We start from the raw sequence: 26374 nt of genomic DNA on the forward strand, positions 1-26374 counted from the left end.
ATAATATTTACTTCTCCCTCATGTTACGAGTTCACCAGCCAGGCTCTCTGCCCACAGCGTCTCTTGCAACATGTACAGTTATAGTTGTGTAAATGACTGAGGTGTTGTGAGGCCAGGTGTTGTGTTGTGGGGCCAGCTGTTGTGTAGTGAGTCTCTGTGTTGGCTCAGGGTCAGGACACCGAGCCAACACAGAGACAGTAGTAGCAAGAACAAGCCGCTACACTTCATGTATGTCATAGCCTATTAATATCCATTATGTTTCATCCACGTGTTCATCTCAATCACGTCCTGTACCACATCACCTAGAGAGAATATAAGCATTTGCAAAAGCATGGTAAATTTGGCTTTGAAAATGTAAGGAGTACTTTACAAAACGCATCCCTAGGCGTCAATACATAATATAAGTGTGAAAATTAATTTGGAGAGTTAGGTTTTCAACTTTCCTCAAATAGTAAGGAAAAACAAAGAAATATTGAGAAGATTCGTGTTAGAGTCATTAATCTTACCCTTTCGCCCTTTCGGTCATATTCAACAACATATGTTTACAATACTGCTACCAATATATATATATATTAAATATATATATATATATTTTTTTAAATATATATATATATATATATATATATATATATATATATATATATAAATATATATATATATATATATATATATATATATATATATATATATATATATATAAATATATATGTATATATATATATATATATATATATATATATATATAAATATATATGTATATATATATATATATATATATATATATATATATATATATATTATATATATATATATATATATATATATATATATATTTATATATATATATATATATATATATATATATATATATATATATATATATATATATATATATATATTTATATATAATTACCTTAATACTGGTAGCTAGAAGAGGACAAAATAAACAAAGTATAGAGGTTAATAGCGCTGTACTGTGAGTATTCTCTTGGGCACCGTAAAAGCTTTTTACTATGCAACTGACAGACAATAGTTGATTCGGAACTGCTTTGATCTGATTTAGCCAGATATTACGCCTTCGTTAATTCACAATGAAGGTGTTTTACCGTGGGGAGCCCCCCATGGGCCGCCGGCCGCCAAGCTCACCTTTAGGCAGCTACCAATTACTACAATGATAGATCCGGTGTTGGATAATAGGGGCTGTCAAGAGTCGAGGCGGTCAACATTACCAGGGAGGTGATGACCGGGCGCGCTTGACAGGAGTCTCTACGGTGAGGGGGCCGCGGCGTTCCCCGCACTTAATGGGTGGTTGGTGGGGTGATCGCCGCCCCGCAATACAAGAACTGAATTATTTTGTAAAGGTCGCTCAGGAATTTAGAGCCGCGTGACGACATCTGTTGGGGTTCAGGTTGTATTTTTCTCCCGGAGTTGTATACCCGGTGTGTGTTGTATATCTGGGTTGCGTGGTGTGGATGGGAGAGGGGGGTGGGGAGTAGTAGGTGTATCCGGCGGTGCCCGGGACTCTGTCTTTCTTCTTGTTTCATTCTCTCTACCTCTCTCCCGCTCTGTCGTTCCCTCTCTCTCCCTGGAGTTCTCATTACCTCCCACTTTCTCTACCTCTCTCACTCCGATTTTCTCACCCTCCCTCCCTCTCTCCCTCTCTCCCTCCCTGCCTCCCTCCCTCCCTCCCTCTCTCTCTCCTTCTCTCTCCATCCCTCCCTCCCTCCCTCCCTCCCTCCCTCCCTCCCTCCCTCCCTCCCTCCCTCCCTCCCTCCCTCCCTCCCTCTCTCCCTCTCTCCCTCCCTCTCTCCCTCTCTCCCTCCCTCTCTCCCTCCCTCTCTCCCTCCCTCCCCCTCTCACTGTGGTTGACTCTCCCTCCCTCTCACCCAGACGACACAACACGTCAGTTCACTCACCACTCAACTATAACTTCCATAACAACCACACAACCTAACTTTCCAGATTTTCCGCTTGTTACAACTTGTAATAAAGTTGTTACATGTTGTTATAACGTTTTTATGACGTATTAGAAGGTTGTTACAACTTGCTGTATTGGTTGTTACAACTTGTTAGGTGTTCAAACGTTGTGACTACGTGGTAGTTTGGTGGTGTGTGGGGCTGGTTAACGTTACTGTCACAGTTCTCACTGTGACGTGGTGAGAACAGGTTCCAGTGACATTGGAACGGTGATTTACCACGCTGAAAAAAATCGGTTGAGACACTCTATGGACAATCAGACTCACATTTTAGGTTCCATGAGCGTCGTTACTTACCGCAATCCCAGTCATTCCTACCGTAACACCAGTCATTCCTACTTAAAAACTGACATAAAGGGAGGGGGGGGGGGGTCATTCCCCCCTTTATGTCAGTTTTTAAGATATTTAAAAAGAATGGAAACATCCAAATGTTATCGAAATTGGTAAAGAAACAGCATCAAGCAACACACTCTGGCTCCTTGCTTTATTACCAATGGTCTAATAGTTATGATTAGTTATTGGTGGTGGTGGAGGGGGCAGGTGGGGGAGGTGGTGGTGGTGGAGGGTGCAGGTGGGGGAGGTGGTGGTGGAGGGTGCAGGTGGTGTTGGAGGGTGCAGGTGGTGGAGGTGATGGTGAGGGTGCAGGTGGGGGAGGTGGTGGTGGTGGAGGGTGCAGGTGGGGGAGGTGGTGGTGGTGGAGGGTGCAGGTGGGGGAGGTGGTGGTGGAGGGTGCAGGTGGTGTTGGAGGGTGCAGGTGGTGGAGGTGATGGTGAGGGTGCAGGTGGGGGAGGTGGTGGTGGAGGTGCAGGTGGGGGAGGTGGTGGTGGAGGGTGCAGGTGGGGGAGGTGGTGGTGGAGGGTGCAGGTGGTGGAGGTGATGGTGAGGGGGCAGGTGGGGGAGGTGGTGGTGGAGGGTACAGGTGGGGGAGGGGGTGGTGGAGGGTGCTGGTGGGGGAGGTGGTGGTGGAGGGTGCAGGTGGGGGAGGTGGTGGTGGAGGGTGCAGGTAGGGGAGGTGGTGGTGGAGGGTGCAGGTGGTGGAGGTGATGGTGAGGGGGCAGGTGGGGGAGGTGGTGGTGGAGGGTACAGGTGGGGGAGGGGGTGGTGGAGGGTGCAGGTGGGGAAGGTGGTGGTGGAGGGTGCAGGTGGGGGAGGTGGTGGTGGAGGGTGCAGGTGGGGGAGGTGGTGGTGGAGGGTGCAGGTGGTGGTGGAGGGTGCAGGTGGTGGAGGTGATGGTGAGGGGGCAGGCGGGGGAGGTGGTGGTGGAGGGTGCAGGTGGTGGAGGTGATGGTGAGGGGGCAGGTGGGGGAGGTGGTGGTGGAGGGTACAGGTGGGGGAGGGGGTGGTGGAGGGTGCAGGTGGTGGAGGTGATGGTGAGGGTGCAGGTGGGGGAGGTGGTGGTGGAGGGTACAGGTGGGGGAGGTGGTGGTGGAGGGTGCAGGTGGTGGAGGTGATGGTGAGGGGGCAGGTGGGGGAGGTGGTGGTGGAGGGTACAGGTGGGGGAGGGGGTGGTGGAGGGTGCAGGTGGGGGAGGTGGTGGTGGAGGGTGCAGGTGGGGGAGTTGGTGGTGTAGGGTGCAGGTGGGGGAGGTGGTGGTGGAGGGTGCAGGTGGGGGAGGTGGTGGTGGAGGGTGCAGGTGGTGGAGGTGATGGTGAGGGGGCAGGTGGGGGAGGTGGTGGTGGAGGGTACAGGTGGGGGAGGGGGTGGTGGAGGGTGCAGGTGGTGGAGGTGATGGTGAGGGTGCAGGTGGGGGAGGTGGTGGTGGAGGGTACAGGTGGGGGAGGTGGTGGTGGAGGGTGCAGGTGGTGGAGGTGATGGTGAGGGTGCAGGTGGGGGAGGTGGTGGTGGAGGGTGCAGGTGGTGGAGGTGGTGGTGAGGGGGCAGGTGGGGGAGGTGGTGGTGGAGGGTACAGGTGGGGGAGGTGGTGGTGGAGGGTGCAGGTGGTGGAGGTGATGGTGAGGGGGCAGGTGGGGGAGGTGGTGGTGGAGGGTACAGGTGGGGGAGGGGGTGGTGGAGGGTGCAGGTGGTGGAGGTGATGGTGAGGGTGCAGGTGGGGGAGGTGGTGGTGGAGGGTACAGGTGGGGGAGGTGGTGGTGGAGGGTGCAGGTGGTGGAGGTGATGGTGAGGGTGCAGGTGGGGGAGGTGGTGGTGGAGGGTGCAGGTGGTGGAGGTGGTGGTGAGGGGGCAGGTGGGGGAGGTGGTGGTGGAGGGTACAGGTGGGGGAGGGGGTGGTGGAGGGTGCAGGTGGGGGAGGTGGTGGTGGAGGGTGCAGGTGGTGGAGGTGATGGTGAGGGGGCAGGTGGGGGAGGTGGTGGTGGAGGGTACAGGTGGGGGAGGGGGTGGTGGAGGGTGCAGGTGGGGGAGGTGGTGGTGGAGGGTGCAGGTGGGGGGAGGTGGAGGTGGAGGGTGTAGGTGGGGGAGGTGGTGGGGGAGGGTGCAGGTGGAAGTGGGGTGGTGGAGGGTGCAGATGGTGGAGGTGGTGGTGGAGGGTGCAGGTGGGGGAGGTGGTGGTGGAGGGTGTAGGTGGTGGAGGTGGTGGGTGAGGGTGCAGGTGGGGGAGGTGCTGGTGGAGGGTGCAGGTGGTGGAGGGTGCAGGTGGGGGAGGTGGTGGTGGAGGGTGCAGGTGGGGGAGGTGGTGGGTGAGGGTGCAGGTGGGGGAGGTGCTGGTGGAGGGTGCAGGTGGTGGAGGGTGCAGGTGGGGGAGGGGAGGTGGTGCAGGTGGGGGAGGGGAGGTGGTGCAGGTGGGGGAGGGGAGGTGGTGCAGGTGGGGGAGGGGAGGTGGTGCAGGTGGGGGAGGGGAGGTGGTGCAGGTGGGGGAGGGGAGGTGGTGCAGATGGGGGAGAGCTGAGATGGAGTCGAGACGAGGAGTAATTAGTGGAGGAGAGGCAGGTAACCCGAGTCACTGAAGGTCACCTTTCTTGCCTTCTCGGCTCCTTACCCACCTATTGCTGGCCTCATACTTCCCTTACACCCTCCCCTCATCCCCACACGTCCTGCCTGGACACTACCTCATACTTCCCTTACACCCTCCCCTCATACCCGCACGTCCTGCCTGGACACTACCTTATACTTCCCTTACACCCTCCCCTCATACCCGCACGTCCTGCCTGGACACCACCTTATACTTCCCTTACACCCTCCCCTCATACCCGCACGTCCTGCCTGGACACTACCTTATACTTCCCTTACACCCTCCCCTCATACCCGCACGTCCTGCCTGGACACCACCTTATACTTCCCTTACACCCTCCCCTCATACCCGCACGTCCTGCCTGGACACTACCTTATACTTCCCTTACACCCTCCCCCTCATACTCACACGTCCTGCCTGGACACTACCTTATACTTCCCTTACACCCTCCCCTCATACCCACACTACACCCTCCACTATACTTGTGAGTGTACCTGGTTGATGGGGTTCTGGGAGTTCTTCTACTCCCCAAACCCGGCCCGAGGCCAGGCTTGACTTGTGAGAGTTTGGTCCACCAGGCTGTTGCTTGGAGCGGCCGCAGGCCCACATACCCACCACAGCCCGGCTGATCCGAAACTTCTCTTAGAAAACAGTCCAGTTTTCTCTTGAAGATGTCCACGGTTGTTCCTGCAATATTTCTTATAGTCGCTGGGAGGACGTTGAACAACCGCGGACCTCTGATGTTTATACAGTGTTCTCTGATTGTGCCTATGGCACCTCTGCTCTTCACTGGTTCTATTCTGCAGTTTCTTCTATATCGTTCACTCCAGTACGTTGCTATTTTACTGTGTAGATTTGGGACCTGTCCCTCCAGTATTTTCTATGTGTATATTATTTGGTATCTCTCTCGTCTTCTTTCTAGAGAGTACATTTGGAGAGCTTTGAGACGATTCCAATAATTTAGGTGTTTTATCTCGCCTATGCGTGCCGTATATGTTCTCTGTATTCCCTCTATTTCAGCAATCTCTCCTGCTCTGAAGGGGGAAGTGAGTACTGAGCAGTACTCAAAACGGGACAACACAAGTGATTTGAAGAGTACAACCATTGTGATGGGATCCCTTGATTTGAAAGTTCTCGTAATCCATCCGATCATTTTTCTGGCTGACGCAATATTTGCTTGGTTATGCTCCCTAAAATTTAGATCGTCGGACATCATTATTCCCAAATCCTTGTCATGCTGTTTTTTACTATGGGAAGATTCGATTCTGTTTTGTACCCTGTATTATGTTTCAGATCCTCATTTTTGCCGTACCTGAGTACCTGAAATTTATCACTGTTAAACATCATGTTATTTTCTGCTGCCCAATCGAAAATTTTGTTGACATCTGCTTGTAATTTTTCAATGTCTTCAGCAGAGGTAATTTTCATGCTGATTTTTGTGTCATCTGCGAAGGATGACACGAAGCTGTGATGTGTATTTTTGTCTATATCTGATATGAGAATAAGGAACAGCAGTGGTGAAAGGACTGAACCTTGAAGGTACAGAGCTTTTAACTGCGCTTGGACTCGATCTTATTTGATTGACTGTTACTCTTTGTGTTCTGTTCGACAGGAAATTGAGTATCCAGCGTCCTACTTTTTCACTTATTCCCATTGACCTCATTTTGTGTGCTCTCACCCCATGGTGACAGAACACAATCCATGTTGTCCTGGGTTGTACAACTCATTCTTCTCCATAAACTAGAAATTTGATTCCTAATCACTCTTTCAAACATTTTTATTATGTGTGATGTTGGTGCAACTGGCCTATAATTTTTTGCCAAGGCTTTACTTCCCCCTTGTGCAACGGAGCTATATCTGCAGATTTAAGTGCTGCTGGTATCTCCCCTGTATCTAGGTTCCTTCTCCATACTGTGCTGAGTGCTCGCGCTATTGGTACTTTACATTTCGTTATGAATATTGAATTCCATGAGTCAGGCCCAGGAGCTGAGTGCACAAGCATATTGTCAATTTCTCTTTCAAAGTCTTCCGAGTTTGTGGTAATATCCGTTATATTATCTGCAGCTTGAATGTCATTCATAAAGAAGCTGTCTGGGTCATCAACTTTCATGTTGTTTATTGGTGTGCTAAACATAGCCTCATACTGGCTTCTTAGAATTTCACTAATCTCTTTGTTGTCCTCTGTGTACGTACTTTCATTTGTAATTAACGGTCCAATACTGGTCGAGGTTTTTGATTTTGATTTTGCGTATGTGAAAAAATATTTCGGATTTTTCTTTATCTCTTGAATAGCTTTCTGTTCCAATTCCATTTCCTCAGACTCATATAATTGTTTCAGCGTTTGTTCTATTTCTTCGATCTCCCTGCTTAGGCTTATTTTCCTTGCTTGTGATAGTTGTGTCTGCCGAAGTATTTCCGTTATTTTTTTTCCTTCTCCTGTACAGTCGTCTGCGTTCTCTTTCTAGAGTTGTCCTCTTTCTGCCCCTCCTCACTGGCACGTGCTTCAAGCAGACCTTGTAAGCTTCAGCTGTCAGTTGAGCTATTCCCTGTGTGGGAGTTATGTCGCTTAAGACCGTCTCCCATTGAATGGTTGCAAGGTCTACATTTATTTTTTCCCAGTCGATCCTCTTATTGTTGAAATTGAATTGATTGAATATTCCTTCTCGCTTGTTGGGTCTCTTAGACCTACTACCGTTATTTATGCTAGTTCGCACTTCAATGAGCTTATGGTCTGAGTATGAAGTATCTGAGATTGTAATGTCTCTGATTAGTTCATCATTGTTTGTGAATAAGATGTTTAGAATGTTTTCGTTCCTAGTTGGTTCTGTAATCTGTTGATTGAGCGAGAATTTGTCACAGAATCTCAAAAGTTCTCTGACCTGTGGTTGGTTATTTCCCGGGTCGTTCCCTGCTATGATATTTGTGTTTACCATTCTCCATCTTAGACTCGGTAAATTGAAATCTCCAAGGAAGATAATATCTGGAGCTGGGTTTGCTGGGTTATCAAGTATGTTCTCTATTTTGTGCATCTGTTCTGTGAATTCCTCAAAAGTTGAATCTGGCGGTTTATATATTAGAATAATAATTAAGTTTAGTTTCTCTACCTTAATTCCAAGTACCTCTACCACCTCATTAGTTGAGTTTAGTAGTTCTGTAGTTCTGTGCATACCAGGTCCTCTTTAATAAACAGACCTACTAATCCATTTGACATAGTTTTTCTATCACATCTATATAAATTATAATTTGGAATCCAGATTTCACTATCTATGTAGTCTTTTGAATGAATTTCCGTGAATGCCCCAAATATTGAGTTTGACTGTAATAGGAGGCCATTTATGAACTTAGTGTGACAAGTGTGATCCACTTGTCTATGAAGAAAGCTTTTGGTGGAAGTTATAGTCGCTCTGGAGGTGACTGTAGGAGAGGTGGTGGTGGTGACTGTATGGGAGGTGGTGGTGGTGACTGTAGGGGAGGTGGTGGTGGTGACTGTATGGGAGGTAGTGGTGGTGACTGTAGGGGTGGTGGTGGTGACTGTAGGGGAGGTGGTGGTGGTGACTGTATGGGAGGTGGTGGTGGTGACTGTAGGGGCGGTGGTGGTTGTGACTGTATGGGAGGTGGTGGTGGTGACTGTATGGGAGGTGGTGGTGGTGACTGTAGGGGTGGTGGTGGTGGTGACTGTATGGGAGGTGGTGGTGGTGACTGTAGGGGTGGTGGTGGCTGTAGGGGAGGTGGTGGTGGTGACTGTAGGGGAGGTGGTGGTGGTGACTGTAGGGGAGGTGGTGGTGGTGACTGTATGGGAGGTGGTGGTGGTGACTGTAGGGGAGGTGGTGGCGGTGACTGTAGGGGAGGTGGTGGTGGTGACTGTAGGGGAAGTGGTGGTGATGACTGCAGGGGAGGGTGGTGGAGGTGGTGGTGACTGTAGGGGAGGGAGGTGGTGGTGGTGGTGACTGTAGGGAAGGTGGTGGTGGTGACTGTAGGGGAGGGTGGTGGAGGTGGTGGTGACTGTAGGGAAGGTGGTGGTGGTTGTGACTGTAGGGGAGGTGGTGGTGGTTGTGACTGTAAGGGAGGTAGTGGTTGTGACTGTAGGGGAGGTGGTAGTGGTGACTGTAGGGGAGGTGGTGGTGGTTGTGACTGTAGGGGAGGTGGTGGTGGTGGTGACTGTAGGGGAGGTGGTGGTGGTTGTGACTGTAGGGGTGGTGGTGGCGATGACTGTAGGGGAGGTGGTGGTGGTGACTGTATGGGAGGTGGTGGTGGTGACTGTAGGCGAGGTGGTGGTGGTGGTGACTGTAGGGGAGGTGGTGGTGGTGGTGACTGTAGGGGAGGTGGTGGTGGTGACTGTTGGGACGGTGGTGGTGGTGGTGACTGTAGGGGAGGTGGTGGTGGTGACTGTATGGGAGGTGGTGGTGGTGACTGTATGGGAGGTGGTGGTGGTGATGACTGTAGAGGTGGTGGTGGTTGTGACTGTAAAGGAGGTGGTGGTGGTGAATGTAGGGGAGGTGGTGGTGGTGGTGACTGTAGGGATGGTGGTGGTAGTGACTGTAAATGTGGTGGTGGATGTGACTGTATGGGAGGTAGTGGCGGTGATTGTAGAGGAGGTGGTGGTGGTGACTGTAGGGGAGGTGGTGGTGCTGACTGTAGGGGAGGTGGTGGTGGTGGTGACTGCAGGGGAGGTGGTGGTGGTGACTGTAGGGGTGGTGGTGGTGACTGCAGGGGAGGTGGTGGTGGTGACTGTAACGGTGGTGGTGGTGGGGGTGGTGACTATAGGGGAGGTGGTGGTGGTTGTGACTGTAGAGGAGGTGGTTGTTGTGACTGTAGGGGAGGTGGTGGTGGTGACTGTAAGGGTGGTGGTGGTTGTGACTGTAGGGGAGGTGGTGATGGTGACTGTTGGAGAGGTTGTGGTGGTTGTGACTGTAGGGGAGGTGGTGGTTGTGACTGTAAGGGAGGTGGTGGTTGTGACTGTAGGGGAGGAGGTGGTGGTGACTGTATGGGAGGAAATGGTGCTGGTGACTGTAGGGGAGGTGGTGGTGGTGACTGTAAGGGTGGTGGTGGCTGTGACTGTAATGGAGGTGGTGGCTGTGACTGTAAGGGTGGTGGTGGTTGTGACTGTAGGGGAGGTGGTGGTGGTGACTGTTGGGGAGGTGGTGGTGGTTGTGACTGTAGGGGAGGTGGTGGTTGTGACTGTAAGGGAGGTGGTGGTGGTGACTGTAGGGGAGGTGGTGGTGGTGACTGCAGGGGAGGTGGTGGTGGTGGTGACTGTAGGGGAGGTGGTGGTGGTGACTGTAAGGGTGGTGGTGGCTGTGACTGTAATGGAGGTGGTGGCTGTGACTGTAAGGGTGGTGGTGGTTGTGACTGTAGGGGAGGTGGTGGTGGTGACTGTTGGGGAGGTGGTGGTGGTTGTGACTGTAGGGGAGGTGGTGGTTGTGACTGTAGGGGTGGTGGTGGTGGTGACTGTAAGGGTGGTGGTGGCTGTGACTGTAATGGAGGTGGTGGTGGTGACTGTAGGGGAGGTGGTGGTGGTGACTGCAGGGGAGGTGGTGGTGGTGGTGACTGTAGGGGAGGTGGTGGTGGTGACTGTATGGAAGGTGGTGGTTGTGACTGTAAGGGAGGTGGTGGTTGTGACTGTAGGGGAGGAGGTGGTGGTGACTGTATGGGAGGTGGTGGTGACTGTATGGGAGGTGGTGGTGGCGGTGACTGTAATGGAGGTGGTGGTTGTGACTGTAGGGGAGGTGGTGGTGGTGACTGCAGGGGAGGTGGTGGTGGTGGTGACTGTAAGGGTGGTGGTGGTGACTGTAAGGGTGGTGGTGGTTGTGACTGTTGGGGAGGTGGTGGTGGTGACTGCAGGGGAGGTGGTGGTGGTGGTGACTGTAGGGGAGGTGATGGTGGTGACTGCAGGGGAGGTGGTGGTGGTGGTGACTGTAGGGGAGGTGGTGGTGGTGACTGTATGGAAGGTGGTGGTGGTGACTGTAGGGGTGGTGGTGGTGGTGGTTGTGACTGTAGGGGAGGTGGTGGTGGTGGTGACTGTAGGGGAGGTGGTGGTGGTGACTACAGGGGAGGTGGTGGTGGTGGTGACTGTAGGGGAGGTGGTGGTGGTGACTGTATGGAAGGTGGTGGTGGTGACTGTAGGGGTGGTGGTGGTGGTGGTTATGACTGTAGGGGAGGTGGTGGTGGTGACTGCAGGGGAGGTGGTGGTGGTGACTGTAGGGGTGGTGGTGGTGGTGGTTGTGACTGCAGGGGAGGTGGTGGTGGTGGTGACTGTAGGGGAGGTGGTGGTGGTGACTGCAGGGGAGGTGGTGGTGGTGGTGACTGTAGGGGAGGTGGTGGTGGTGACTGTATGGAAGGTGGTGGTGGTGACTGTAGGGGTGGTGGTGGTGGTGGTTGTGACTGTAGGGGAGGTGGTGGTGGTGGTGGTGGTGACTGTAAAGGTGGTGGTGGTTGTGACTGTAAAGGAGGCGGTGGTGCTGACTGGATGGGAGGTGGTGGTGGTGGTAACTGTAGGGGAGGTGGTGTTGGTGACTGTTGGGGTAGTGGTGGTGGTGACTGTAGGGGAGGTGGTGGTGGTGGTAACTGTAGGGAGGTGGTGTTGGTGACTGTTGGGGTAGTGGTGGTGGTGACTGTAGGGGAGGTGGTGGAGGTGACTGTAGGGGAGGTAGTGGTGGTAACTGTAGGGGTAGTGGTGATAGTCGTAACTGTAGGGGTAGTGGTGATGGTGGTAACTGTAGGGGAGGAGGAGAGTAAAGGTAGTAACAGAGAGGCAGGGAGGGAGAGAGTGTCGAGGCAACAGGTGCAGGAGCGCCAACTAGCGGTCGTCTAGCCAAACACTGCACCATCTCTTCACTTTCCCTATAAAAATGCACCAGTGTTGCCTACGTCGACGCGTCAGAACCTCCACTTCCTCTCTAACTTACCAGAGAAGATCATGTTATCTTCTCTGGTAAGTTAGGGTCATGAAGCGTCAATATTATTTTGTTTTTAAATTCCCTAAACCACCTTACAGTGGGATCGAGAGGGTGAGAAATATATGGTGTTGCGTAGTAGTAGAGTGAGTGGAGGACCGTCGGGCCGACTGTTATGAACGAGGCGGAGTACACACAACTGCTCCCCTCCCCCCCGCTCCTGGTTATATTGCTGGACGGGTGGTGATGGAGCAGGTTGTGATGGCAAGGAAATGGTGACGGTGAAGCCATGTGGTGCGCTGTGTAGGACCTCGGGTCGTGTGTTTTATGGTATGGGTGGTGGACGCCGGTCCCTCCCCCAGGGCCCTATGATGGGGGGGGGGGAGTCATCTTCCCTAGACAGAGGGGGGGAGTGGGGTGTCCTCCACCCTCATGGGGGGAATGGCAGGACCAAGTCATGGCAGCCGAGTGCAGGAAGAACCAATCAATTGGTTCGTATAATTCTTGTTTAATATTTCAACCAACATAATACAACATGCTGAGAGGCACCATGTTATATAAGACTGTGACTCACACAACACCGGATGCATGGCAACTATGCATTCATATACATGAATAATTTAAACCTCCGAGTAGAATATTGCAGCCTAATACAAAAGCGTGCCATCACAGGATGGTTGATCATGCAGAGGCATGTGACAAGTAGTCTGCACTGGCACTCTGGGTGCATTATGAGGATATTATCGTCAACACACGAGTGAAGAAGGCAGCAGTGATAATAAAAGTCCTCATACTAAACTGTTAGTCATACAGGGCCAGATGTTCAGGAGCCGCCACTGGCAGATTATAAGAGACCGCCCCACTAAAGTCTACGGTACACACCCGCCAGGTTTAACTTACTCTTGGCGGATTCTCATCTCTAATAGATGACCCCCATAGACAGGGAAGAGAGTGACCACCGTAGACAGGGAAGAGTGATCACCGTAGACAGGGAAGAGTGACCACCGTAGACAGGGAAGAGAGACCACCGTAGACAGGGAAGACTGACCACCGTAGACAGGGAAGAGTGACCACCGTAGACAGGGAAGAGTGACCACCGTAGACAGGGAAGAGTGACCACCGTAGACAGGGAAGAGAGTGACCACCGTAGACAGGGAAGAGTGACCACCATAGACAGGGAAGAGAGTGACCACCATAGACAGGGAAGAGTGACCACCGTAGACAGGGAAGAGTGACCACCATAGACAGGGAAGAGAGTGACCACCGTAGACAGGGAAGAGTGACCACCGTAGACAGGGAAGAGAGTGACCACCGTAGACAGGGACGAGAGACCACCGTAGACAGGGATGAGTGACCACAGTAGACAGGGAAGAGTGACCACCGTAGACAGGGAAGAGTGACCACCGTAGACAGGGAAGAGAGTGACCACCATAGACAGGGAAGAGTGACCACCATAGACAGGGAAGAGAGTGACCACCATAGACAGGGAAGAGTGACCACCGTAGACAGGGAAGAGTGACCACCATAGACAGCGAAGAGAGTGACCACCGTAGACAGGGAAGAGTGACCACCGTAGACAGGGAAGAGAGTGACCACCGTAGACAGGGACGAGAGACCACCGTAGACAGGGATGAGTGACCACAGTAGACAGGGAAGAGTGACCACCGTAGACAGGGAAGAGTGACCACCGTAGACAGGGAAGAGAGTGACCACCATAGACAGGGAAGAGTGACCACCATAGACAGGGAAGAGAGTGACCACCGTAGACAGGGAAGAGTGACCACCGTAGACAGGGAAGAGAGAGACCACCGTAGACAGGGACGAGAGACCACCGTAGACAGGGATGAGTGACCACAGTAGACAGGGACGAGAGACCACCGTAGACAGGGATGAGTCACCACCGTAGACAGGGAAGAGTGACCACCGTAGACAGGGAAGAGAGTGACCACCGTAGACAGGGAAGAGTGACCACCGTAGACAGGGAAGAATGACCACCGTAGACAGGGAAGAGTGACCACCGTAGACAGGGACGAGAGACCACCGTAGACAGGGATGAGTGACCACCGTAGACAGGGAAGAGTGACCACCGTAGACAGGGAAGAATGACCACCATAGACAGGGAAGAGAGTGACCACCGTAGACAGGGAAGAGTGACCACCGTAGACAGCGAAGAGAGACACCACCGTAGACAGGGACGAGAGACCACCGTAGACAGGGATGAGTGACCACCGTAGACAGGGAAGAGTGACCACCGTAGACAGCGAAGAGAGTGACCACCGTAGACAGGGACGAGAGACCACCGTAGACAGGGATGAGTGACCACCGTAGACAGGGTTGAATGACCACTATAGACAGGGAAGAGTGACCACCGTAGACAGGGAAGAGAGTGACCACCGTAGACAGGGAAGAGTGACCACCGTAGACAGGGAAGAGTGACCACCGTAGACAGGGAAGAGTGACCACCGTAGACAGGGAAGAGTGACCACCGTAGACAGGGAAGAGAGTGACCACCATAGACAGGGAAGAGAGTGACCACTGTAGACAGGGAAGAGAGACCCCCATAGACAGGGAAGAGTGACCACCGTAGACAGGGAAGAGTGACCACCATAGACAGGGAAGAGAGTGACCACCGTAGACAGGGAAGAGTGACCACCGTAGACAGGGAAGAGAGTGACCACCGTAGACAGGGACGAGAGACCACCGTAGACAGGGATGAGTGACCACAGTAGACAGGGAAGAGTGACCACCGTAGACAGGGAAGAGTGACCACCGTAGACAGGGAAGAGAGTGACCACCATAGACAGGGAAGAGTGACCACCATAGACAGGGAAGAGAGTGACCACCGTAGACAGGGAAGAGTGACCACCGTAGACAGGGAAGAGAGAGACCACCGTAGACAGGGACGAGAGACCACCGTAGACAGGGATGAGTGACCACAGTAGACAGGGACGAGAGACCACCGTAGACAGGGATGAGTCACCACCGTAGACAGGGAAGAGTGACCACCGTAGACAAGGAAGAGAGTGACCACCGTAGACAGGGAAGAGTGACCACCGTAGACAGGGAAGAATGACCACCGTAGACAGGGAAGAGTGACCACCGTAGACAGGGACGAGAGACCACCGTAGACAGGGATGAGTGACCACCGTAGACAGGGAAGAGTGACCACCGTAGACAGGGAAGAATGACCACCATAGACAGGGAAGAGAGTGACCACCGTAGACAGGGAAGAGTGACCACCGTAGACAGCGAAGAGAGACACCACCGTAGACAGGGACGAGAGACCACCGTAGACAGGGATGAGTGACCACCGTAGACAGGGAAGAGTGACCACCGTAGACAGCGAAGAGAGTGACCACCGTAGACAGGGACGAGAGACCACCGTAGACAGGGATGAGTGACCACCGTAGACAGGGTTGAATGACCACTATAGACAGGGAAGAGTGACCACCGTAGACAGGGAAGAGAGTGACCACCGTAGACAGGGAAGAGTGACCACCGTAGACAGGGAAGAGTGACCACCGTAGACAGGGAAGAGTGACCACCGTAGACAGGGAAGAGTGACCACCGTAGACAGGGAAGAGAGTGACCACCATAGACAGGGAAGAGTGACCACCATAGACAGGGAAGAAAGACCATCGTAGACAGGGAAGAGTGACCACCGTAGACAGGGAAGAGTGACCACCGTAGACAGGGAAGAGTTACCACCGTAGACAGGGAAGAGTGACCACCGTAGACAGGGAAGAGTGACCACCATAGACAGGGAAGAGTTACCACCGTAGACAGGGAAGAGTGACCACCGTAGACAGGGAAGAGTGACCACCGTAGACAGGGAAGAGACCATCGTAGACAGGGAAGAGTGACCACCGTAGACAGGGAAGAGTGACCACCGTAGACAGGGAAGAGTTACCACCGTAGACAGGGAAGAGTTACCACCGTAGAGAGGGAAGAGTGACCACCGTAGACAGGGAAGAGACCACCGTAGACAGGTAACAGCGACCACCATAGACAAGGAAGACAGACCACCGTAGACAGGGAAGAGACCACCGTAGACAGGTAACAGCGACCACCATAGACAAGGAAGACAGACCACCGTAGACAGGTAAAAGCGACCACCGTTCACAACATAACGACAGGCAGGGTGGACAGGAATGTCTCTCTACCATAATAACATGTGAAGCCCCGGTTATAGTGGCCCTCAGGGCCGGTGGGGGGGGGGATGTCAGGGCTGCCCGAGACTGGGCCCCTCCCTCCAGCGGGCCCCACGCCTGTGCAACAGAAGCTGGCAATGAAACAGACACCCGCGTGTGTAGTGATCACGGGGCGATCTGTGCTTCAGATGAGGTCCTCATGTCATCGAAGCATCTCATATTCTGCTTTATGTTTGGTTTAGATTTATCTCTCTGATTTATCCAAGATTTCCCCCGTCTTGAGGCGGAGCTAGAGCACCTGGACAGCATCGATGATACGCTAAGATCGCTGTACGTGTCTGTGTTGAATAGGGTCGTTAGAACGGTAGGAAAGTTAGTACGAAAATGGCAGGAAAAGGAGGTAGTTGGGGGGTGTGGGGAGGTGTGTGTGGCATATGGTCGGGGGATATTGACACCCGCTACTGGTGCTGTGGTGACCGGGCCGCCTCCTGCACGCCGTCTCTAAACTCTTCGTCCTCTTCCTCCCACTACGAGGCCTCGTCTTCCCATCCATACTTCCCCAACGCCGACTAAACGGGGTATGAAACTACGGTGGAAAACCGAACGTTTTAGATTAGGATAAATGAGTCGACGGCGGAACAGGAGACGTCTTGGGGACGGGTGGGGTGATGGGGGATGAGCGAAGCCTTGTGGGAAGGGAGGTGACTGCTGCTGACGGGGGGGGGGGGGGAGGGGGGGAAGAGGAAGCTCCGTGCCAAACCAGCTCCGCCGCCACTCCGGATTACAACCAAAACTAAACTCCTGCCTTATTTTCACTCAGAATTTCCTGACCGACCGCCCCCCCCCCCCACCCATGTGTCCCCTTGACCCTGTTAACGGTGCGTTATGCGCCCCTGATTACTTGTGGGGGGGGGAGGGAGGGGGGGAGGGGAGGAGGGGGTGACCCCACACCTCCTGGTGTTCAGTTGTGTCTCGTCCTCCGTTTTCTATTATTTTCGGCGACGTGACTCCTTTATTGGTAATTTTCCTGCCGGAGGGAACTTGTTAATGTGTTGGTCGCTCTCAATGGTCACGGCTGTCTCCAGGCCTGGCCCTTGCTCTCTCTCTCTCTCTCTCTCTCTCTCTCTCTCTCTCTCTCTCTCTCTCTCTCTCTCTCTCTCTCTCTCTCTCTCTCTCTCTCTCTCTCTCTCTCTCTCTCTCTCTCTCTCTCTCTCTCTCTCTCACTCTCTCTCTCTCACTCTCTCTCTCTCTCTCTCTCTCTCTCTCTCTCTCTCTCTCTCTCTCTCTCTCTCTCTCTCTCTCTCTCCCTCTCCCTAAGACTAGAGTTCTCCCGTGTATCAACCTGTTGAGGGAACAAGTTATAGATGCAAAGGGAAGGGAACTATCAGAGGGAAAGCACCAGGCCATTACGACTATAAAGCACTGATAAGGATAAGGATGTGAGTAAGCCTAGGAATGAATGATCACTGTAATAGTGAGAGTAGCATGTGATAGTTCTACGCAACATTCTCATGAAATAAATGAGTCTCCAGGAGCAGGCTTCAGATGAGATGAGGACAGGGTAACAACTTTTGCTTGCAGTTTCACTACGTAAGTCACCTGACAGCCCTTATGAACCCTAGTCTTAGTTGAGAGAGAGAGAGAGGGGAGAGGGAGAGAGAGAGAGAGAGAGAGAGAGAGAGAGAGAGAGAGAGAGAGAGAGAGAGAGAGAGAGAGAGAGAGAGAGAGAGAGAGAGAGAGAGACAGAGAGAGAGACAGAGAGAGAGAGAGAGAGAGAGAGAGAGAGAGAGAGAGAGAGAGAGAGAGAGAGAGAGAGAGAGAGAGAGAGAGAGAGAGAGAGAGAGAGACAGAGAGAGAGGGAGAGAGAGAATGAAAGGTAGAGAGGTTGGCAATAGGGGGGGGGGGAAGAGATAATGGTTTAAGGGGTAGGGAAAGTGGGTGAACGTGCCCATTAGGAGGAGACCAGCTGCTAGTAGGAGGTAGAGAAGGAGAGACAAAGAGTATGACAACAACGGAAGAAGCAACGGAGGATAAACAACGGAAGAAGCAACGGAGGATAAACAAAGGAACAATTACTAAAGCACAATAACCACAGCAGGTCTGGTTCTCCCAATCCCTCTTGATTGATGGGAAGTGAATATAAATAGTTGTTACAACCGGGAATGACAGTGTTGTAGAGAGAGCAAGCCACGTCAAGGCTTCTAAGCGTAGGCATAAATTGGTGTCATTGTTGTGTCATTGTTGTGTCATTGTTGTGTCATTGTTGTGTCATTGTTGTGTCATTGTTGTGTCATTGCTGTGTCATTGTTGTGTCATTGTTGTGTCATTGTTGTGTCATTGTTGCGTCATTGTTGCGTCATTGCTGTGTCATTGTTGTGTCATTGTTGTGTCATTGTTGTGTCATTGTTGTGTCATTGTTGTGTCATTGCTGTGTCATTGTTGCGTCATTGTTGCCATTGCTGTGTCATTGTTGTGTCATTGTTGCGTCATTGTTGTGTCATTGTTGCGTCATTGCTGTGTCATTGTTGTGTCATTGCTGTGTCATTGTTGTGTCATTGTTGTGTCATTGTTGCGTCATTGTTGTGTCATTGCTGTGTCATTGTTGTGTCATTGTTGCGTCATTGTTGTGTCATTGTTGCGTCATTGTTGTGTCATTGCTGTGTCATTGTTGTGTCATTGTTGCGTCATTGTTGTGTCATTGTTGCGTCATTGTTGTGTCATTGCTGTGTCATTGTTGTGTCATTGCTGTGTCATTGTTGTGTCATTGTTGTGTCATTGTTGTGTCATTGTTGCGTCATTGTTGTGTCATTGCTGTGTCACTGTTGTGTCATTGTTGAGTCATTGTTGTGTCATTGTTGCGTCATTGTTGTGTCATTGCTGTGTCATTGTTGTGTCATTGTTGCGTCATTGTTGTGTAATTGTTGCGTCATTGTTGCGTCATTGCTGTGTCATTGTTGTGTCATTGTTGTCACTGTTGTGTCATTGTTGTGTCATTGTCGTGTCATTGTTGTGTCATTGTTGTGTCATTGTTGTGTCATTGTTGTGTCATTGTTGCGTCATTGTTGCGTCATTGCTGTGTCATTGTTGTGTCATTGTTGCGTCATTGTTGTGTCATTGTTGCGTCATTGTTGTGTCATTGCTGAGTCATTGTTGTGTCATTGCTGTGTCATTGTTGTGTCATTGTTGCGTCATTCTTGTGTCATTGTTGTGTCATTGCTGTGTCATTGTTGTGTCATTGTTGCGTCATTGTTGTGTCATTGTTGCGTCATTGTTGTGTCATTGCTGTGTCATTGTTGTGTCATTGCTGTGTCATTGTTGTGTCATTGTTGTGTCATTGTTGTGTCATTGTTGTGTCATTGATGTATCATTGTTGTGTCATTGTTGTGTCATTGTTGTGTCATTGTTGTGTCATTGTTGTGTCATTGTTGTGTCATTGTTGTGTCATTGTTGCGTCATTGTTGTGTCATTGTTGTGTCATTGATGTGTCATTGTTGCGTCATTGTTGCGTCATTGCTGTGTCATTGGTGAGGTGGTGAAGGGAGCATTAAATTTGTATTAATTGTCTTTCGAGTCATTCCAATCTTCACCCTATATACTGTTTGCCTGGGGTGAGGTTCGAACCCTGAACACGAGCCAAAAAGCCTTCAGCGCTGAGGCCACTTACCACTCTATCAATAGAGTGCCTCTGGCCTCTACTAGAGCACTCTAGAGCGGCCAGCGTAGGTATAGAGTGGAGACCCGGGAATCACCGGTTTACCTCACTCAAGGGTGAGTGTGAGATACTTTCCCGTGAGTGACGGAGTTACGTGGACGGTAAAGAACATTCTGGAACACACAAGGACAACATAGAACACTCTGGAACACACAAGGACAACATAGAACACTCTGGAACACACAAGGACAACAAAGAACACTCTGGAACACACAAGGACAACATAGAACACTCTGGAACACACAAGGACAACAAACAACACTCTGGAAGACACAAGGACAACACAGAACACTCTGGAACACACAAGGACAACAATGAACACTCTGGAAAACACAAGGACAACAAAGAACACTCTGGAACACACAAGGACAACAAAGAACACTCTGGAACACACAAGGACAACAAACAACACTCTGGAAGACACAAGGACAACACAGAACACTCTGGAACACACAAGGACAACAATGAACACTCTGGAAAACACAAGGACAACATAGAACACTCTGGAACACACAAGGACAACAAAGAACACTCTGGAACACACAAGGACAACACAGAACACTCTGGAACACACAAGGACAACACAGAACACTCTGGAACACACAAGGACAACAAAGAACACTCTGGAACACACAAGGACAACAATGAACACTCTGGAAAACACAAGGACAACAAAGAACACTCTGGAACACTGTTACGAACCCGGATCCAGCGTCCGAGCCTGGAGCAGTGACAACCACGCCATCTGTGGGTCGGCTCCCGAAACCCCCGCCAAACGGACGACGACACCTGGTGAGGACAGCGTGTACTGGCCTCGAGGACCAGTTTCCAGTCTGGTGCAGCGCTCAACACCGCCGCCACTGACCTCTGGTGAGGTGGTGCTCCGACGACAGCGCCATCTATGGACTGGATACGTCAGGTGTTTGTGCCCGAGCCCGTAAGTGAGGTGTTTTAGTGTGTCCCAGTTATTGATGACGTGTCTGCTTACAGAGCCGACCTGGGACCGCTGTGATGGAAGTGGAGTCAGTCTACCCGAGGCAGCCAGTCTCCATACTTTGAACGTTGCTGCAGCTGTTGTGAAGTCGTCCCCCCGGAAGAACACTGTGATGTGTTAGCCTGCCAGTGGAGTGGCAGTAAGAGGATTTACCCGGGACCGACTGTTGGAGACGATCATCCACTGGGGTACTGAGGACAGGAGGGTGATTTGTGATATCACACGAGACTCCTGTCTAGGGTGTACCCCTTATATCGTTCGTGGAGTGGCCGTACCAGCCTTGGTGGCTCAGTACCTGCCAGCAGACCAGCTGGACGTGTGGTTGACGGCCTCCACGACGGTGCCCCCAGTGGACCTGTGTTTTGGCTGACCTGTGGCCAGGGTAGGCTCAACTTCTTTGGATAATTCGTTGTGTGGCCACGAAGAAAGCACCAAGGACTCGGCACCAAGAGTTCAGATTCAGATTCAGATTCAGATGTTTATTCAGGTAAGGTATATACATAAAGTGATGTTACATTAATGGATTGATATATAGATAGAGCTAGTACATACAATGCCTAAAGCCACTATTACGCAATGCGTTTCGGGCAAGAAAAACATTAATATCTAGAACTTAATACTAATTGAGCATAAAGAATAAAAAGTGTTGAGAACAAATACAAATAAAGATAAAAAAAGGGGGAACATGACTGAAAAAGCAGCACAAATACAATAGGTTGACAAACAGTGTTGATTAAAAAAAAAAAAAGAAAATGAAAAGAAAATAACAGACAAGGGTTGACAATAGAGGAGTGAGGTAGATTACAGGGAATTTATTAGGTAGTGTTTAGTTTTTATCTTAAACTGGTTGAGAGAGGTACAGTCTTTAACATGGTTGGGAAGGTCATTCCACATTCTGGGCCCCTTGATTTGCAGAGCATTTCTAGTTTGATTAAGACGTACTCTAGGAATATCAAAACTGTATTTATTTCTGGTGTGGTGCTCATGGGTTCTGTTACAACCTTCTATGAAGCTTTTAAGATCAGGATTGGCATTATAGTTTAGCGTTTTATATATGTATAATACACTTGAGAGAATGTGCAGTGACTTATTATCTAACATATTCAGAGATTTGAGTAGGGGTACCGAGTGATGTCTGGGGCCAGAGTTGGATATTGTTCTAATAGCAGCTTTGTGTTGGGTAATTAGAGGACGTAAGTGATTTTGGGTAGTAGAACCCCAAGCACAAATACCATAGTTGAGATAAGGATAGATAAGGGAGTAATAGAGAGTCACCAGGGCAGGCCGTGGTACATAATATCTGATCTTAGAAAGAATGCCCACAGTTTTTGAAACTTTTTTTGATATATTTAGAATGTGTCCCTGGAAATTCAGCTTGTGGTCAATGAGAATGCCAAGGAATTTGCCATCTAATTTGTTACAAATTTGGGTATTGTTTATTTTGAGATTTATATGACTAGAGGATTTATTGCCAAACAGAATATAGAAAGTTTTGTCAATGTTAAGGGTGAGTTTGTTGGCAGTTAGCCAAAGATGGACTTTATTTAGCTCAGTATTTACTGTGGCATTTAGAGCAAGAGGGTCAGGACTGGAGTAAATGAAGGTTGTGTCGTCAGCAAATAGAATTGGTTTGAGGTGTTGGGAGGCATTTGGAAGGTCATTAATGTAGATGAGAAAGAGGAGAGGGCCAAGTATGCTGCCCTGAGGAACACCAATGTTGATGGGTAGGGTGGGAGAAATTGTATTATTCACAGAAACATATTGGAGCCTGTCAGTAAGGTAGGACTCGAGGTATTGTAGGGAGTGTCCTCTGACTCCATAATGATGTAATTTAAGAAGAAGGTTATGGTGGTTGACAGTATCAAAAGCTTTACGCAGGTCCACAAATAACCCAACAGGGAACTCCTTTTTATCAAGAGCTGTATGAATCGAGTTAAGCATACTAATAAGTGCATCGTTAGTGCTTTTTTTGGGTCTGAAGCCATATTGGCAAGGGCTAAGTATATTGAGTTTGGCTAGATATGAGTAAAGCTGCTTATATATAAGTTTTTCAAAAATTTTTGACAAGTTTGGCAGGATTGATATAGGTCTGTAGTTGTTAACATCTGTGGGGTCACCACATTTGTGGACAGGCGTTACTCTCGCTTTTTTTAGAATATCTGGAAAGGTTTGGAGTTCAAGTGACTTGTTGAAGAGCAAAGCAATAGCAGGGGCTAAAGATCTGGAGGCTTTTTTGTAAATTAAAGTTGGTATCTCCTCAAGGGCACCAGACTTGGTTTTAAGGGAAAGGATTATCTCATTGACGTCAGTGGAGTTAATAGGCTTTAGGTACAGAGACTGTGGATAGTTACCTGTTGTGTAATTTACCTGTTTGTGTTGTTACCTGATAGTTGTGGCACCAGCGTCTTCAGCAGAAGACAACGATTATGGATTAATCCCCTTGTATAGTGTTAATACCCTCCCCCTGTGCACTTTTTGATTTTATATATTTAATTGGTGATGGTAATAAGTATAATATTAAGTTCTTAACTTTCTTTCCCTACTCCCTTTAAGTTACTTACGTCACGGATCTCATCCCTTGATAGCCACTACTGGCTCGGGAACGGATACATTATATCTTCCTCTAACAACATCAGAGTAAGGACCCCGTTGCGTCCCGAGAGGGCCGTAACAAACACACAAGGACAACAAAGAACACTCTGGAACACACAAGGACAACATAGAACACTCAGGAACACACAAGGACAACACAGGACACTCTGGAACACACAAGGACAACATAGAACACTCTGGAACACACAAGGACAACATAGAACACTCAGGAACACACAAGGACAACACAGGACACTCTGGAACACACAAGGACAACACAGAACACTCTGGAACACACAAGGACAACATAAAACACTCTGGAACACACAAGGACAACACAGAACACTCTGGAACACACAAGGACAACACAGAACACTCTGGAACACACAAGGACAACACAGAACACTCTGGAACACACAAGGACAACACAGAACACTCTGGAACACACAAGGACAACACAGAACACTCTGGAACACACAAGGACAACCCAGAACACTCTGGAACACACAAGGACAACATAAAACACTCTGGAACACACAAGGACAACACAGAACACTCTGGAACACATAAGGACAACACAGAACACTCTGGAACACACAAGGACAACCCAGAACACTCTGGAACACACAAGGACAACATAGAACACTCTGGAACACACAAGGACAACACAGAACACTCTGAAACACTCAGGGACAACAAAGAACACTCTGGAACAATCAAGGACAACACAGAACACTCTGGAACACATAAGGACAACACAGAACACTCTGGAACACACAAGGACAACCCAGAACACTCTGGAACACACAAGGACAACACAGAACACTCTGGAACACACAAGGACAACACAGAACACTCTGGAACACTCAGGGACAACATAGAACACTCTGGAACACACAAGGACAACACAGAACACTCTGGAACACACAAGGACAACACAGAACACTCTGGAACACACAAGGACAACCCAGAACACTCTGGAACACACAAGGACAACACAGAACACTCTGGAACACATAAGGACAACACAGAACACTCTGGAACACTCAGGGACAACAAAGAACACTCTGGAACACTCAGGGACAACATAGAACACTCTGGAACACACAAGGACAACACAGAACACTCTGAAACACTCAGGGACAACAAAGAACACTCTGGAACAATCAAGGACAACACAGAACACTCTGGAACACACAAGGACAACACAGAACACTCTGGAACACATAAGGACAACACAGAACACTCTGGAACACTCAGGGACAACAAAGAACACTCTGGAACAATCAAGGACAACACAGAACACTCTGGAACACACAAGGACAACACAGAACACTCTGGAACACATAAGGACAACAAAGAACACTCTGGAACACATAAGGACAACACAGAACACTCTGGAACACATAAGGACAACACAGAACACTCTGGAACACATAAGGACAACAAAGAACACTCTGGAACACACAAGGACAACAAAGAACACTCTGGAACACACAAGGACAACAAAGAACACTCTGGAACACTCAGGGACAACAAACAACACTCTGGAACACACAAGGACAACAAAGAAAACAAATAAACAAATACCAAACACAACAAGGACAAGACGGAGCCACTTGATCACTGGAAGTTACGCCCCAAGTTACCACGACCTCGGAAATCACGATTTGGCAACGGAACTGTTGGCCGCCGTTGGCAACGGAGGCGTTGACTACCGTTGGCAACGGAGCCGTTGACTACCGTTGGCAACGGAGGCGTTGACTACCGTTGACAACGGAGGCGTTGACTACCGTTAACAACGGAGGCGCTGACTACCGTTGACAACGCAGGCGTTGACAACCGTTGACAACGGAGGCAGCAGCCAACCTCTGTTGCCTCTCAACCTCTGGTTTGATATGGTAATTATTTTCTGGTTTCACTTAGAGCCAATATTGGTGGGAGGAAGTGTGTCTGCCTTTGATGGTAGACGGGTAGATCTGACTCATCTACCCGTACTGATGGTAGACGGGTTGACCTGACTCATCTACCCGTACTGATTGTAGATGGGTTGATCTGACTCATCTACCTGTACTGATGGTAGATGGGTTGATCTGACTCATCTACCTGTACTGATGGTAGATGGGTTGATCTGACTCATCTACCCGTACTGATGGTAGACGGGTTGATCTGACTCATCTACCCGTACTGATGGTAGACGGGTTGATGTGACTCATCTACCCGTACTGATGGTAGACCTGACTCATCTACCCGTACTGATGGTAGATGGGTTGATCTGACTCATCTACCCGTACTGATGGTAGATGGGTTGATCTGACTCATCTACCTGTACTGATGGTAGACTGGTTGACCTGACTCATCTACCCGTACTGATGGTAGACGGGTAGATCTGACTCATCTACCTGTACTGATGGTAGACTGGTTGATCTGACTCATCTACCTGTACTGATGGTAGACGGGTAGATCTGACTCATCTACCCGTACTGATGGTAGACGGGTAGACCTGACTCATCTACCCGTACTGATGGTAGACGGGTTGATCTGACTCATCTACCCGTACTGATGGTACACGGGTAGATCTGACTCATCTACCCGTACTGATGGTAGACGGGTGTATCTGACTCATCTACCCGTACTGATGGTAGACGGGTTGAGCTGACTCATCTACCCGTACTGATGGTAGACGGGTTGACCTGACTCATCTACCCGTACTGATTGTAGATGGGTTGATCTGACTCATCTACCCGTACTGATGGTAGACGGGTAGATCTGACTCATCTACCCGTACTGATGGTAGACGGGTAGATCTGACTCATCTACCCGTACTGATGGTAGACGGGTTGATCTGACTCATCTACCCGTACTGATGGTAGACGGGTTGATCTGACTCATCTACCCGTACTGATGGTAGACGGGTAGATCTGACTCATCTACCCGTACTGATGGTAGACGGGTTGATCTGACTCATCTACCCGTACTGATGGTAGACGGGTTGATCTGACTCATCTACCCGTACTGATAGTACACAGGTTGACCTGACTCATCTACCCGTACTGATGGTAGATGGGTTGAGCTAACTCATCTACCCGTACTGATGGTAGACTGGTTGACCTGACTCATCTACCCGTACTGATGGTAGACGGGTAGA

The 26374-nt window shown here is 50.1% G+C and overlaps 1 protein-coding gene across 1 annotated transcript; it reads left to right on the top strand.

The window, feature by feature from the left end:
• Positions 1 to 11800: 11800 nt before the first annotated feature.
• On the top strand, positions 11801 to 24808 carry LOC138363190 (TRIO and F-actin-binding protein-like). Its single transcript, XM_069322186.1, has 2 exons — positions 11801 to 11815; positions 23558 to 24808. Exons 1-2 carry the CDS (start codon positions 11801 to 11803, stop codon positions 24806 to 24808), a joined length of 1266 nt encoding a protein of 421 aa, XP_069178287.1.
• Positions 24809 to 26374: the final 1566 nt, after the last annotated feature.

The sequence above is a fragment of the Procambarus clarkii genome, chromosome 10 (genome assembly GCF_040958095.1).
Source record: "Procambarus clarkii isolate CNS0578487 chromosome 10, FALCON_Pclarkii_2.0, whole genome shotgun sequence".
In the NCBI taxonomy this organism is placed as follows: Eukaryota; Metazoa; Arthropoda; class Malacostraca; order Decapoda; family Cambaridae; genus Procambarus; species Procambarus clarkii.